At 47.5% G+C, this 14,749-nt stretch overlaps 2 protein-coding genes across 5 annotated transcripts in view; both read left to right on the top strand.

Annotated features, from left to right (window-relative positions):
- The window catches only part of Oscp1 (organic solute carrier partner 1), a 31,940-nt gene extending 30,350 nt beyond the window's left edge, over positions 1-1,590 (top strand). The window contains exons 9-10 of the mRNA XM_005395194.2: positions 768-831; positions 1,261-1,590. Coding sequence (XP_005395251.1) covers positions 768-831; positions 1,261-1,377 — 181 coding nt within the window. The 3' untranslated portion in view covers positions 1,378-1,590. The remainder of the gene's footprint in view (positions 1-767; positions 832-1,260) is intronic.
- A 7,374-nt stretch (positions 1,591-8,964) lies between these two features.
- Positions 8,965-13,812, top strand: Lsm10 (LSM10, U7 small nuclear RNA associated). Of its 4 annotated transcripts, XM_005395192.2 has the most exons (3): positions 8,965-9,012; positions 9,862-9,955; positions 13,036-13,812. In XM_005395192.2, exon 3 carries the CDS (start codon positions 13,060-13,062, stop codon positions 13,429-13,431), a length of 372 nt encoding a protein of 123 aa, XP_005395249.1. In that variant the 5' UTR covers positions 8,965-9,012; positions 9,862-9,955; positions 13,036-13,059; the 3' UTR covers positions 13,432-13,812. The 4 variants fall into 4 exon arrangements, with proteins under 4 accessions (XP_005395249.1, XP_013375026.1, XP_005395248.1 ...); XM_013519572.1 differs by lacking the exon at positions 8,965-9,012 and having other exon boundaries at positions 9,565-9,955; XM_005395191.2 differs by lacking the exons at positions 8,965-9,012; positions 9,862-9,955 and adding an exon at positions 9,994-10,371.
- The last annotated feature ends 937 nt before the right edge of the window (positions 13,813-14,749 follow it).

The raw sequence follows: 14,749 nt of genomic DNA, 5'->3' as shown, positions 1-14,749 counted from the left end.
TTGTAGCTCAGGCTGGTCTCAAACTCACAACAATCCTCCTGCCTCAGCCTCCCAAGTGCCAGGATCTCAGGCATGCCCGGCAATGTTTGTTTGTTTTAGTTTTGTTTTGTTTTTACTTTTTTTGAGACAGGGTTTCACTATGTAGCCCAGGCTGGCCTCAAAAGCACAGCAGTCCTCCTGCCTCAGCCTCTTGACTTCTGGGATTATAGGTGTGTGCTACAATACCCAGCCCCCTATATACATTTGCATGCCTTATCTCATATGATTCTTCGCACAACCAAGTATTTGAAGTACAGGCTGCCTTCTATTTCCCCACTTACTAAAGAAAGTTCTTCCATTTGCTTCCACGTGGCAAGCAGTAGGCTAAGTGCTGGGGACAAAGAGTCAGAGGGTAAGACCTAGCTCCTGTCCTCACCGAACTTGCGGCTTAGTGGGAGAACGGAGGACATAAGTCCTTCCAGGGCCTTTCATGAACGCTCCAACTTGGCACCAGCCAGGTGCAGGGGTTGGCATGTGATCTGAATGTCAGAGTTTGCCAATAAGGGGAGGGGGAATCATACCTGGCAGAGTTCAGGGTATACCGAGACTCAGGGACAGAAACGGGCTTGACTTTTCTGGGAGCACTGGCTGGAGATGGGACAGAAAGGTGAAGGGCAATGTCAAAATGAGACAGAAAAAATAGGCTGGCAAAGTGCGAAGGGGCCGCTTGCCGTGCTGTGAGGGAAAAAACCCTGACCTTGAACTCATTTCTTTACTGTCTCATCCAGACACGCAGCGCTGTCCAGGCCAGAAGAATTATCCTACGAAGTTATCAACATACAAGCTACACAGGTACTTAGGCTCTCATGGGATCTAATCCTTTTTTTTTTTTTTTTTTTTTGACTTTTTGAGACAGGGTCTCGCTATGCAGTCCAGGCTGGCCTTGAATTCACTGTGTAGCCCAGGCTGACTTAGAACTCACAGTGATCCTCCTGTCTCAGCCTCCGAGTGCTCAGATTATAGGCATAGGCCACCATGCCCAACACAGGGTCTAATCTTATTCCTCCCCTCACCTTATAGTAACCTTGAACTTCAAAGACCCCCTTCTCTCTAATCAGACTGAAACTACTGTCCTTATTCTGACAAACAGGTGAGCAACTGAAATATATGCCAATGGGGACCGAAACTTCCAGTACCTACCGCCCAAAGCTGCAGTCCTCCCAACACCCTGACACCTCAAAATGTCCTCCTCCCCCCTCCCCCCTCTGGTTTCTCTAACAGGACCAGCAGCGGAATGAAGAGCTGGCTCGGATCATGGGAGAGCTCGAGGTCACTGAGCAGCCGAGGCAGAGCACCAGCAAAGGGGATGATCTGCTCGCCATGATGGATGAGTTATAGCTGTGCTGACCGGGCACAGCCCGGCCCACCTCCCTGAGGACAGAAAACTCCAGGGTCCAAAATGATGCTGCTAGTTTTTCACCGAGCAAGGCCATTACCTCTAGTTCCTGCTTATGTTGTAACAAACTGTGCAGTTTTCCTCAGAGAGTACACTTCCCTGAGGACGCACATGCACGTCTTTTCAGCAAAATACATTCTGACTCACAAACTGAACTTTTCCCATTTAATCCTAATTCTGTGGCAACCATGCAAAGCATCCTGGGAGGGAAGTTGAGCCCCAGAGCTATGAGGGAGACGCTCCCACTATCCTTTTCAGGTTTGCTGCCTTACCTTTCCCGCAGGGACCCAAGCCGCACAGGTGTCTGTAAGTCATAACAAAAGCATCAGCATTTGCTGGGATGTGCTCTGCCTTGTAGGTAAGTTGGACATCAGAAGGCAGTGGCTTCAGTCTGTCAGGGCCCAGGTTAGGTGGCCTCCTCCCCTTGGCGCACAAGAACTGTCATCTCCCAGAGGCAGACCGAGCAAGCCAGGCTGTGGCAGGGCACCTGGGGTATGTATTAGTCTGCACACATCCCCATCAGTGCATACGGGTAGTCTTTGGCCATATGGTGTGCTAGCCCTCCAGAGACACCCAGCTTCGTGTGCTGTGACAGTTGTCTCCTCTGTGTCACCTTCTGTCACCAGGCAGAGCCTTGGGCTGGCTGTGTGGGAGACATGAGTGGAGTGCCACTTCCCCTTCCATGAGCCAGCAGAGCCACTTCTCCTGGGGCCCATGGGTACTATCTCAGGGCAGGGCTGCCATAGGGTTTCAGGAAGGAGCAGCAGCCCCGCACACCTGCTCCCTCCCAGCACTGAGGAACCCGTGGGCACCGGGCCAGCCACCGTCCAGAGGTCAAGGTCCACTCAGTCCCATGGAAGGAATAGCTGGAAGGACAGTGGGTAGTACCGAAACTCAGCTGAGAGAGTCATTCCTGAAATGGGGCCAGCTGCAGGACCACTACGGCCCCCACATCCTGTGAAGAGTAGGGACAGTATAGTTCCGGAATGCGAGGGCAGGGAAGCTATCCTAGCATTTGGATACACAGAAGTAAATCACTAGATAAATTTAGTTTGTTTCCTGCCCATTAAAGTTATACTTTCTGGCTGGATGTGGTAGCATACATCTGTCATCCCAGCACTCGAGGAGGCTGAGGCAGGATAATGGCAAGCTCAAGCCCGGCCTGGATAACTTAGCAAGACTCTGCCTCAAAAATGAAAACTAAAAAACAGGGCTAGGAAGTACCTCTGTGCAGAGGCTCTAGGCTCAATCCCCAGTATCGCAATGAATTAAAATTTAAAATTAAACAAAAAATAAGAAAGTTACACTTTCTTACCTATAAAGACATCTGCCCTCCCCCACAAAACAGTTCTGTTAGGAGGGAAAGCCTCTCATTGCAAAATGCCTGCTGCCACGTACCAAGTACCTTCTGTTTAGTGCCCTGTAAGTAATCTGGCCACCAGCCAGGACCTGACGGGGGACAGGGGAAGGGAAAGGTTCTGTGCTGCCCGAGGCTGGCTCCCTGCATGCTGTCACAATCATGAGCTTCCCTGCCTGAACCTGGACAATGGGCCGCCAGGTGCCTGGGAGCAGCAGCCTCCTGCCTCCACCTGTCCCGGCGCGATGCTGGTGACTTCCAATGTGACTGTCCTCTGGGGAAATAAACAAGATACAGATCTCGGTGATGAGGTAAGCATGGAGTTTCGTGTCTTGAGTCTTGCACAATATTGAGAAAAACAGGTTTATATATATGGTGGCTGAAAGCATCCAGAGAATGCCCGGGAGGCAGGAAGAAGCAACACATGCACACGAAAGGAGCAAAGACAAGGGACTGCAGAGTGAGCTCGGGCAGGGCGCCTGCTGAGCATGTGCAAGGCCCCGGTTCCAGTTCCCAGCAACACAAAACAAAGTAGGGATTCCTCCACCCAAAGTGTGGGCTAAGCACTAACAATACATCAGTGCCTATTTAAAATCAGGCCAAGAGTACAAGGGTCTCATACAACAATGCCCAGTACCCTTCAGGGGGAGTGCCTGTGGTCAGGATCGGGACACTCTGCCCTGTCCCATCCCTGCCCTAAATTCACCGTGTCATCTTGGGCCAGTTGTCCTCACCAAGCCTCAGTCTCCTGAGCCATGAGAAGACTCAGTTCAGTGACTCCGGCCCAGCTGGCCCCAGAGAGGTTCAAGTACAGGCCCTGCCCCAGGCGGGACCCAAGAGAGCACTTGCCACACCCTATGCTCTGGAGAGCAGCTCCTGTCCTTTGGCTCTACTGTGACTATGACCTCTTTTCAAGCAAGTTGCAAGCTGCTGCTGTTAGAGGGTCAGGAGTTATGTGAGACAAAGCTCTGAAAAGGTCAAAGGAGTTTAATGGCTCCTAGAAGAAAGCAGTAATAAAAATCAAGAGTGACGGAGGCAGGAAAAAAAAAAGAAATTAATTGATCCTTTAATTCTAAGAGGAACGTCAGCTGGGTATGGTGGCACAGGCCTGTAATCTCAGCATTTGGGAGGCTGAGGCAGGAGGATTGCCTCAAGTCGGAGGCCAGCCTAGCTACAAAGTGAGTTCAAGGCCAGTCTGAACTACATAGTGAGGCCCTGTCCCAAAAAAAGAAAGAGCCACGCGTGGTGGCGTATGCCTATAATCCCAGCACTTGGGAGGCTGAGGCAGGAGGATTGCTGTGAATTCAAGACCAGCCTGGGCTACAAAGTCAGCTCAAGCCCAGCCTAAACTGCACAGTGAGACCCTGTCTCAAAAAAAAAAAGAGGAAAGTCATCCCATGTAGTCCACATAAGCATCTAACAACTTCAAAGGTAAAGGTCACTTTTTCCTTAGATGCAAATCCCAGGAGAGAAACAGATTTTAGCATGGTAATTCCAGAGGTACCCAGCTCCACACCGGGTCAGATCCCCTCAGTCACGTGTCTTCCTAATCATCAACTTTGTCACTGTGATTTACATGCAGTATAATTATAGCCACACTGTTCAGCCACAGGAAACCATTAGAAACAAACGCAAATTTTTACAACATACATAGATTTAGCATGACCTCAAATCTTTTTGTGTGTTTGTTTGATTGGTTAGTTTTTTGCTTTTGCTTTTTGAGACAGGGTCTCACTATATAGTTCAAGCTGACCTCAAACTCTTGGCAATCCTCCTGCCTCAGTCTCCTAAGTGCTGGGATTATAGGTGTCTACCACCATGCCCAGTTTATAATTTCAGATGTTAAAGCCTGAAAGTCTAAAAACATCTGGGCATGGTGGCATGTGTCTGTAAGTCCAGCTGCCTGGAACCTTGAGGTAGAACAGTGAATTCTAGGCCAGCTTGGGGAATTTTTCTGTCTCAAGAAAGAAAAAAAGTCTGAAAAGGAGTCTAACCTTTACCTGTCTTACTCCTTTTAAATAACTTGTTCCTTGGATAACTTCTGAGCAGCTAAACTCCTGGACAGCGGCAGCAAGAGGAGCAACTGGAAAGAGCTGGAGTAAGGCAGCCACTCCATGGCTGACTCTTCCTGGCACAGCTTGAGACATGATGTGGGGTAAACTCTCAGATGAAAACTCCGCTTTTTTTTAAGTAAGACTGCCAAGACACACTCCCAGGGCCCTTGGAAATTATTTTGGATTAGCTGATTGCCTTAGCACTCCCTACCACATATTTCACTCCTGGCCTGTTTTCTAGTCCTTATCCTAACACACACACCCCCATTCCTGATCCTGGCCCCGGTGCTGATCCCAGGGTTCAACACACCCTGGGTGCTTAGTTCGCCTTCTTCTGCAGATTGTTTTGCATCATTTCTGCCCACAGCTGTGACCTTAAACTCTGACCTCTGTGCTGCAGGCTAATTCACCTGATGTCCTTCATCACTTCACACTTCCAGAGTCTAAAACTGAAGTCATTTTTTTTTCATCTTTTTTTGTTTGTTTTGTTTTTTGTTGTTGTTGTTTTTTGTTGGGGGGGTTGTCTTTTTGAGACAGGGTCTCATTATGCAGTTCAGGCTGGCTTTGAGCTCACTTTGTAGCCCAGGCTGGTCTCAAACTTGCAACATCCTCCTGCCTCAGCCTCCCAAATGCTGGGATTACAGGCATCTGCCACCACATTCAACTTGAAATCACTTTCATTTAATATATTTACTTTACTTTGAAAATGCATGAAGAAGCCAAATGTGGTGGTGTATACCTGTAATCCCCAAACTTAAAAGGCTGAGGCAAGAAGATCACTAGAGCCCAGGAGTTTGAGGCCAGCCTGGACAACTTAGTGACAGACCCTGTCTCAAAATAAAAAAGAGAAGTGGGGAGGGAAGAGGATTAAGAAAAGGAAACAAGCTGTATTACGTACATATACTCCTCAAAATGACTGTAAACTGCATGTACTGCAAAGATGTGATAAAATTTTAGATGTATATATACATATATGTATAACTTTTCAAATTTTATTTATAGGGGCTGGGGATTTAGCTCAGTGGCACAGCACCTGCTTGGCAAGCATGAGGTCACGAGTTTGATTCCTGGTACGGGGCGGGGGGGAGTAAAATTTTATTCATATATATATATATGAAAAAGAAAAGAAGGGCTGAGATGTCACTCAGTGTGAAGATCCTGGGCTTAATTCCCAGGAAAGAAAGAAAGAGAGAGAGGAAGGAGAAAAAGAGAGACAGGAGAGGAGGGAGAGAGGAGAGAAAGGAGAGAGAAAGAAAAAGAACAAAAAGAAACCAACTCAGCCCTTTGAATAGAAAGGGAGCTGAGTGCCCTGCCATATACAGCACCTATAATCCCAGCTACTCAGGAAGCTGAGGCACAGTGCAAGTTCCAGACCCAACTGGGCAATTTAGCAAGATCTTGTCTTTTTTGTGTTTGTTGTTTTGTTCTGTTTTATTCTTTGTTTTTTTGAGACAGGGTCTCACTATGTATTTGAGGCCTCAAATTCACACTGATCCTCCTACCTTAGTCTCCCGAGTCCTGGGATTACACACCCATGTTCCCGTTTTTGTCTTTGTTCATTTGTTTGTTTGAGACAGGGTCTCACTGTGTACCCCAGGCTGGCCTCAAATTCATGGTAGTCCTCCTGCTTCAGCCTCCAACTGCTGAGATTACAAGCATGCACTACCACACCTAAAACCTGTCTTTAAAAACAAACAAATAAAACAGGCTGGGGTGTAGCTCATGGTAGAGCCATTACTTGCCTAGCAGCAAGTGCGAAACCCTGGGCTCACATCCCATGCTGAGAAGGAGGGGAAAAAATTTCCTGGCAGGGCTTCAGGCAACTTGAAGATTTTTCTGGAAGACTAGAGACCCTCAGAAAGGAACAAGGAAGGGTAAGAGGTGGAGAAAGGTCCTGGCACTGAGAATAATGCACCCAGTTACACAGTTACTAGGACAGAGCCAAGAGACCCTGCTGGCTTGTGTCACTTGCTCTGGATTTAAAGATGATAATGGCTGAGTGTAGGTCATAAGCCCATACTATAGCTCACACAGTTCAAAGACAGTATCTATCTTGCCTTTAAATCACCTGCTGTGGGAAGCAGAACCTCATCTCCCACTGAAGTTCACACACATGTAAGGAATATGTCCTGAGCCTTTCTCCTCAGCAACCCACACGAGCTCTGCCACACCCAGAGAGGCCCGTGGCAAGTCCCTAACCCACTCCTCTGGATACCCAGCATCCACCTTCCACCCACATTCTAGATGGCATCACCTTCTAAGAATTCAGATTGGCACTTTTCAAGGTCTTTCATATTTATTCCTCCCTTCCATTCCCACTGTCCATTTAGATTCCTACTCCTGTCTCACACTTATAAAACTAGTGTTCTTCATGCAACTGTGGTTTATGGTGTGAAGCATTTGAGCCTCCTAAAGTCTTGTTCCTGTCCCAACGCTAAGAGACTAGTAAAGAGGGTAAGGTTTACATAAAAATTATAGCTAATCTGGCCAGGCATGGGGGCGCACACCTGTAATCCCAGCACTCGGGAGATTGAGGCAGGAGGATCACTGTGAGTTTGAGGTCAGCCTAGACTAGATATTGAGTTCAAGGCCAGCCTGGACTACATAGCAAGACCCTGTCTCAAAAAGCAACAACAAAAAATAAAACTATGGTGAATCTGCATGCAACGTGCAAACAAAGAGAAATGTAAGCAATTTGCTCTAGGAATTAGACATCACTCCACCTGCAGTGACCACTAACTTCCGAGAGACGTGGTAATCAACCTGGGTTTCCCAGGAGAGACTGGATTTAACATCCAAGGATAAACAAGGGAGAAGCCAAGGCAGATGGTGCAGGACAGCAAAGGCAGAGGAGTGTAGGCTTATCTGAAGACTGCTGAGTGGCTGAGTCTTACCAGAGAAAGTTTCAGATTTTAGTGTGCACTGTTAGATGTGCAAATTCCTGGGCTCCACTTCAGAGCCTTAATGTCTAGAATGTGATCTAACCAGCATTTCAGATCATGTTGAGACAAATGGTTCCCAGGCCATACTTCATGATACACTGAGTGGAGAGTTTGGCTAGAAAACCTAAGATCCAGCTGGATCTGTGCGCTACCACACCTGCCCATGACAAAAGGTTCTTGAATAGGATGGAAAGAGTTGGAATAAGAAGCTGGGCATGGTGGAGCACACCTATAATCCCAGCACTTTGGGCAGCTGAGGCAGGAGGATTGCAAGTTTGATCCCACCCTCGGCAATTTAGACTCAGCAAGACTACCTCAAAATAAAACAAATTTTAAAATGTTCTGGGGATGTAGCTCAGTGCAAAGGCCCTGTATTCAGTCCCTAGTGCTGCAAAAGAAATGATTTAAAAAACAGAAATGATAGAAAGTTGTCAAGGTTACTCAAGGTACCCAACTTTAGGTAGTTGAAAATGGTGGTAGCAGCGACAGACACGAGAAAATTCAGAGGGACAGCTGCTTTGGGAGGGACTTGATGAATATGTCTTATAGACATGTTGAATTTCAAGTATCAGTAAGACAGGGGAATAAGCAACAGATACTTAGTAAAAGGAGATTTGTACAAGTCTGGGCTAGAAACATAGATATGGGATTCAGCAATGATACAGAAGACAACATGGAGATAGACTGAAACCAGGAAAACCTGAGAGAACCTCTAGCTTCATTTGTTTATCATCAGCTTTAGAGGTCACATAGCTAAGCAGTATACTCCCATTAACTGCTACAGTAACACCTCTGACACATGGTCCTGATGACAAGAATTGCCTAAATTGTCTTTCGGAAAGTTGGAGTTAACTTGAACCAGTTGAAACCTTGACTTGGGCCTGTGCAAGTGTCTGATGGGTGCCATTTTGATGTCAGAGGGCCAAAAACACCCTCAGAGCACACTAACGCTGCCGTTTTCTGAACATGCACCCAATAAAGAGAAGTTTGATTAGGCACATACAGATCACGAAATAACTTCACTTTCCTTAATTCTAGTCACCTTTCCTCATGCCTCAGATTACCCTGTTTTTATTTTGCTAACCGAAGGACTTCAGACTGAACTACATCCTTAACCATTTTTTATTTTTTTCAGACAGGGTCTTGCTAAGTCACTAAATTGCCCAGGCTGGGCTGAAAGTTTCATTCCTTCTACCTGAGCCTCACAGAGTGCTGGGATTACAGGTGTGTGCCACCATGCCTAATTTTTTAAAATAAAAATAAATAAGTAAATAAATAAAGGCTGGGGATGTAGCTCAGTGGTACAGTGCTTGCCTCGCATGTGGTAGACACTCAATCCCCAGTGTCAGAAGAAAGAAGAAAGGTGGGGAAAGAGGGAGGGAGGAGGAGAGAGATGCTCTCCTTTGACAGTCTGTCACTGCACTCCTGCTATTAGATGACAAACTGAGGCAGAGACGAAAATTAATTTGCCTTCAGTGATAGTCATCAAAGGACAGATTTAAACCTATGTTCCTGCCCTTCTAACCACAAAATCCAAGCTTTCTCACTCTGGCTTACAAAGTCCTAATAGCCGGAAGTCCTTTCTCTGGGGCACCTTTTCTTTTTTTTTTTTTTTTTTTTTTTTTTTTTTTTGGTCTTTTTGAGACAGGGTCTCGCTATGCAGTTCAGGCTGGCCTTGAGCTCACTTTGTAGGTCCGGCTGATCTCGAACTTGCAAAGATCCTCCTGCCTCTGCCTCCCGAGAGCTGGGATTACAGGCGTGCGCCACCACACCCGGCTTTGGGACATCTTTGATACACTGTTCTCCCAGCCTCAGTAGCCTTTCCGTTTGTCCCACTGTCAAGGTTATTTCCACAAGCTCCTTCAAATAAACAGTGCCCTCTAACTGTAACTGCTCTCCTAATTCTGGCCTAGTTACATGTCATTCACCTCAGCTCACATGTAACCTCCTCAAGACATCCTGATCTTCCAATAAAAGCTTTCCCAGTCACTATGACATCACACTATTTTAATCAGCTGAAGAACGTTTATCCTATTTTCCTGGTTTTTCTCTCTCACCCCGCGGCGCCATCAGTTCAGACAACCACCAGCTCCTGGTAGAGGGTCTACACCCCGGAGCCTGGAAAAGTCCTCTGTTCCGGTTGATCCCTCAATGAGCATGCGCCGAGGTGAGCTGGGGGCTTCCTGGAGGTTGTAGTCCGCGACGCGACCGGGAATAACGCTACCGCGTGTCTGACGCTCTGCGTGCGCTTGGCGCGAAGCTTCCTGGGAGTTGTAGTCTGTGGCCAGCTCCCGTGAGGACGCGGCCCGGCGCTCGGACGCGTTCAGTGCTACGTTCTGCCGCGGTCGGCGTTGCCATGGCTTCTCTGCGAGGTGGAGGCGGCGCAAGGCAACACAGCTAGGCGCTCGCGGGCTTCGGTGGAAACGCGGGCGCGAGAAGAGAAGGAATCAGGCGTGGTGGGTCCGGGTCGGCAGAGTACAGGGAGCCCGAGAGGCATCTCCCCCATTTGCAGATTGGCTCCTCCCCCTACACGCATTCCCGCTGCTCCGCGCGCAGAGGGGCCTCTGTATCCCCATCTCACCGGTGGGTCTCTACGCGCCAAGGACCCACTGACTGGCTCAAGTTCTCTCCCTGCTAGGAAGTGGCAGAACCTGTCCCAGAGCCCGGGCCTGTCTCGAGGTCCAGTGCCTGCGCTTTGCAGTCACAGCGCGGCCCCAAACTTTTGCTGGATCATTCTCACGCGTAAAGCTAGGGGCGGGGGTCCTTAGGCCCTCCCTAGGGCCAGCTCCCAACCCCCCACAGCGGTGCCACGCTTAATGCCACCGCGCAGGGCCTTGGCGGGTTTCTGAATGCGGACTTGAGAGAAAGTACCACCACCTTTGACTCAGGGCCTGAAAATAAGATACAGATGAGACAGTTCTTTGAATCAAGGATCAAGGCATGTTGAAAGCAACGGAAAGTGGCCTTGCTGTGGAGAGCTTCTGGTGGTCCTTCTTTAGCCTATAGTTTAACAAATGAAACAGTTTCGGAGACTAAGTCACTGTCCTGCAGAGTTAGATGTGGACTGGGGATTCCAACCGAGGTTTTCAGTTCTCTACCTTCAAAATCTGTGTACTGTATTGTGTATACTACCTTTTTCCAGTTATCTAAATTTTTACTTTCATAGCAGTTGTGTGGTGTAGGCCACTCGCAGTGTGGGCTCCTTGGCAACAACATTAGCTTCATCTGGTGACTTGTGTCCTTTGCATATTCCTGGGCTCCAGCTCAGACCCTCTGAGTCAGGAACTGGGAGTGGGGCTCAGCAATCTGCGATCTAACAAGCCCTCTAGGTGACTCTAATGAATACTAACATTTGGAATTTTTATTTTTGTTGTGCAGAATTGAGGGTTGAACTCAGGGTCTTCACACTGAGCTATACCCTCAGTTTTACTTATTTTCTCTCCAAAAAGGTTGACCTTTTTAAAAAATTTTATTTTTAGCCAGCCATCGTGGTGCACACTTGTAATCCCAGCACTCGGGAGGCTGAGGCAGGAGAATTGTTGCGATTTCGAGAGCAGCCTGGGCTACAAAGTGAGCTCAAGGCCAGCCTGAACTGCACAGCAAGACCTATCTGAAAAAGTGGCAAAAAAAATTTTTTTAATTAAGAAATAATTTTTTTATTTTTATTAGCACATGTTTTAGTACATAATGATTACATTCATCATGGGGAGTTGGCACATGTACATGGCAGGTCTTAATTCTTTTTGCTTCTTCTCCCGCTCCCCCCGCCCCCCGTCATTTTTATTTTTTGAAACTGGATCTTACTAAATGGTTAAGTTGCCCAGGCTTTACTCAAATTTTTTATCCTCCTGTCTCATCCTCCTAGGGTGCTGGGATTATAGGCATGTACCACCACATCCCCCTGATTTCCAAATTTTAACATGCATCTAATTCATGAAGGGATCAGGTTCTGTTTCAGTAGGTCTGGAGAGAGACCCAAGATTGATTGTTTTTTCTTGAGACAAGGTTTCACTTTGTATTGCAGCTGGCCTTGAACTGATTATGTAGCCCAGACTGGTTTCCAACTCACTGTGATCCTCCTACCTTAGCCTCTGGAGTGCTGGGATTTCAGATGTGCACCACCAAGCTTTTGTATTTCTAACAGTTTCCCTGGGGATCCCAGCCCACAGAGCATATTTTGAGTAGCAAGGATGTAAACTACTTTAGGGCAGTGATTCTCAAGGTTGTCAGCACATTAGAATTACTTGTGGAGCTCTTAAATTTAGGATAATCTGGCCTTACCGCCCTAACCAAATAAATCAGAATCTCAGAGGAGTGGAGGTCAAGTAAAAATTCCCCAGGTTGGCCAGGGGTGGTGGCACATGTCTGTAATCCCAGCGCTGGGGAAGGGTAGGCTGAGGCAAGAGGATTGCTGCAGTTGGAGGCCAGCCTGGAATACATATCTATCCCAAGGTCACAGGCAGACAGACAGGGTTCTGGGCCCCATGGCGAGTCCGGGAGGTGGAACCCTGTGAAAGACCGCTATAGCAAGTGATGTCTGTCCAATACCAGGGCCTAGGCTGGGAGGGGTAGCAGGAGTTGGCCCAGAACACAGGAGGAACCTCAGTTGGTGCCACAACTTGCTGAGGCACCAGCCTCACTTACACTTTTTGGTTCTTTCTTTTTTTGAGACAGGGGTGTCTCAAAAAAAGAAGAAAGAAAAAAACCACCTCAGCCAGGCATGGTAGCACATACCTATAATCCCAGTACTTGGGAGGCTGAGGCAGGAGGATTGTTGCAAGTTGGAGACCAGCCTGGGCTACAAAGTGAGCTCAAGGCCAGCCTAAACTGCATAGCCAAGACCCTGTCTCAAAAAGACAAAAAAATAAATAAATAAATAACCTCACCTCATGAGGTTATTCTAATGGGCTCAGAACCACTGGTGTGAGATTCAAGGTTAGACACTTATGGATTTGAATCCTACCACCTCCATTTAGCAGTTATGTGACCTTGGGCAAGTTGTAAGAATGATTTGGCCTGTCCTTGCCATATTTTCCCCTTCTATAAAGGCTGTAAGTAATCCTTGGCTTACAAAGTGACCTGAGAATACTATGAGACGTATATATGAAACCTGTATCCACAGGCAAAAATGGGAGGTGGTCAGGCTTGGGAAGGCCAGTGCTGGGGATTTTGAGAAGCTGGTGAGGATGATTCTGCAGCGCAGCCCGCAGCCTGCTATAGCTCCCATCTGTGTGTTTCTGCCCACAGCGAGCAGCCAGCCTGTGTAGAAGAATGGCAGTGAGCCACTCAGTGAAGGAGCGAACCATCTCTGAGAACAGCCTGATCATCCTGTTGCAGGGCCTTCAGGGGCAGGTGACCACTGTGGACCTACGGGATGAGAGTGTGGCCCACGGACGTATTGACAACGTCGATGCTTTCATGAACATCCGCCTGGCTAAGGTTACCTACACAGACCGTTGGGGGCATCAGGTTGAACTGGATGACCTCTTTGTAACAGGACGAAATGTCCGATATGTCCACATCCCAGATGATGTGAACATCACCGCCACCATTGAGCAGCAGTTGCAGATCATCCACCGAGTGCGAAACTTTGGCAGCAAGGGCCAAGGCCGGCAGGAGTTTCCTACCAAAAAGTATAAGTGAGGCTGGTGCCTCAGCAAGTTGTGGCACCAACTCAGGTTCCTCCTGTGTTCTGGGCCAACTCCTGCTACCCCTCCCAGCCTAGGCCCTGCTATTGGACAGACATCACTTGCTACAGCTGTCTTTCACAGGGTTCCGCCTCCCGGACTCGCCATGGGGCCCAGAACCCTGTCTGTCTGCCTGTGACTTTGGGGTAGGTGACAGTCCTCCTTTTGTATCATTTGTACCCAAATATGATTTACTGATTTAGGAAATTTGTTAGGTAGTTTTCAGCTCTCTCCCAGTAAGGGTTATTAAATGTGCTTGGCCTGAGTCACCCCTAACTTCCCATTTCTCTCGTAATTGGGTTGATTTTCTCATAAAACCAAACTTGAGTACAAACAAGTCCATGCCTTGTGCTTTCCCTTCTGGGTGCTAGGCTTCCCATTGGTCTTGTGTAGGAGGGCTCATGTTTGTTCTCTAACTGGGCTACATGTTGGAATCACACACACACATACACACACACACACACACACACACACACACACACACACACACACACACACACACACACACACACACACACACACACACACCAGCTCAGATTCAGATTTAATTGGTGTAGAGTATAGCCCAAGCACTGGGACTTTTTTTTTTTTTTTTGTCTTTTTTGAGACAGGGTCTCACTGTGCAGTTCAGGCTGGCCTTGAGCTCACTTTGGAGCCCAGGCTGATCTCAAACTCTTAATGATCCTCGTGCCTCAGCCTCCTGAGTGCCGGGATTACAGATGTATGCCACCATGCCTGGCTGACATTTTTTTTTTTTTTTTTTACTTTTTTTTTTTAATACTGGCACTTGAACCCAGATCCTTTGTCCTAAGGTATATTACCATTTATTTATATATTTTTAATTTTTGGACAGGGTCTCACTAAGTTGCTAAATTGCCTAAGCTGGGCTCAAACTTGTGATCCTCCTGCCTCAGTCTACCAGAGTGCTGGGATTATAGGCGAGTACCACCACACCCTACTACACTAAGACTATTTTAAATTTCACAGATGACTCTAAAGAGGAAAGACAGAGAACTGTAGTCAGAGAATATTTTAGTGGGGTCAGGTGGAAAGTATATTTCTATTCAGATACCTGTTAAAGAGGTAGTTAATCTCATTGCTGTTTCCTGAAGCAGAGAGGCTGGAATATTCCTGGTGCTCCCCTTGGGTATGGGAGTTTAGCCAACAGCAAGAAATCAGCTGTAGATTCTGAGTGTTCTGGCGCTCAGGGTTAGAACCCAAATCTTCGTGGTGTTTGCCCAACATGCATTCTAAACCCGCCACAGATAACTAGT

Source organism: Chinchilla lanigera, unplaced genomic scaffold (assembly GCF_000276665.1).
Source record: "Chinchilla lanigera isolate Chin_1 unplaced genomic scaffold, ChiLan1.0 scaffold00051, whole genome shotgun sequence".
NCBI classification, from domain to species: domain Eukaryota; kingdom Metazoa; phylum Chordata; class Mammalia; order Rodentia; family Chinchillidae; genus Chinchilla; species Chinchilla lanigera.
Note: the sequence above shows the minus strand (reverse complement) of the source record. Positions and strands in the feature narration are given on the sequence as shown.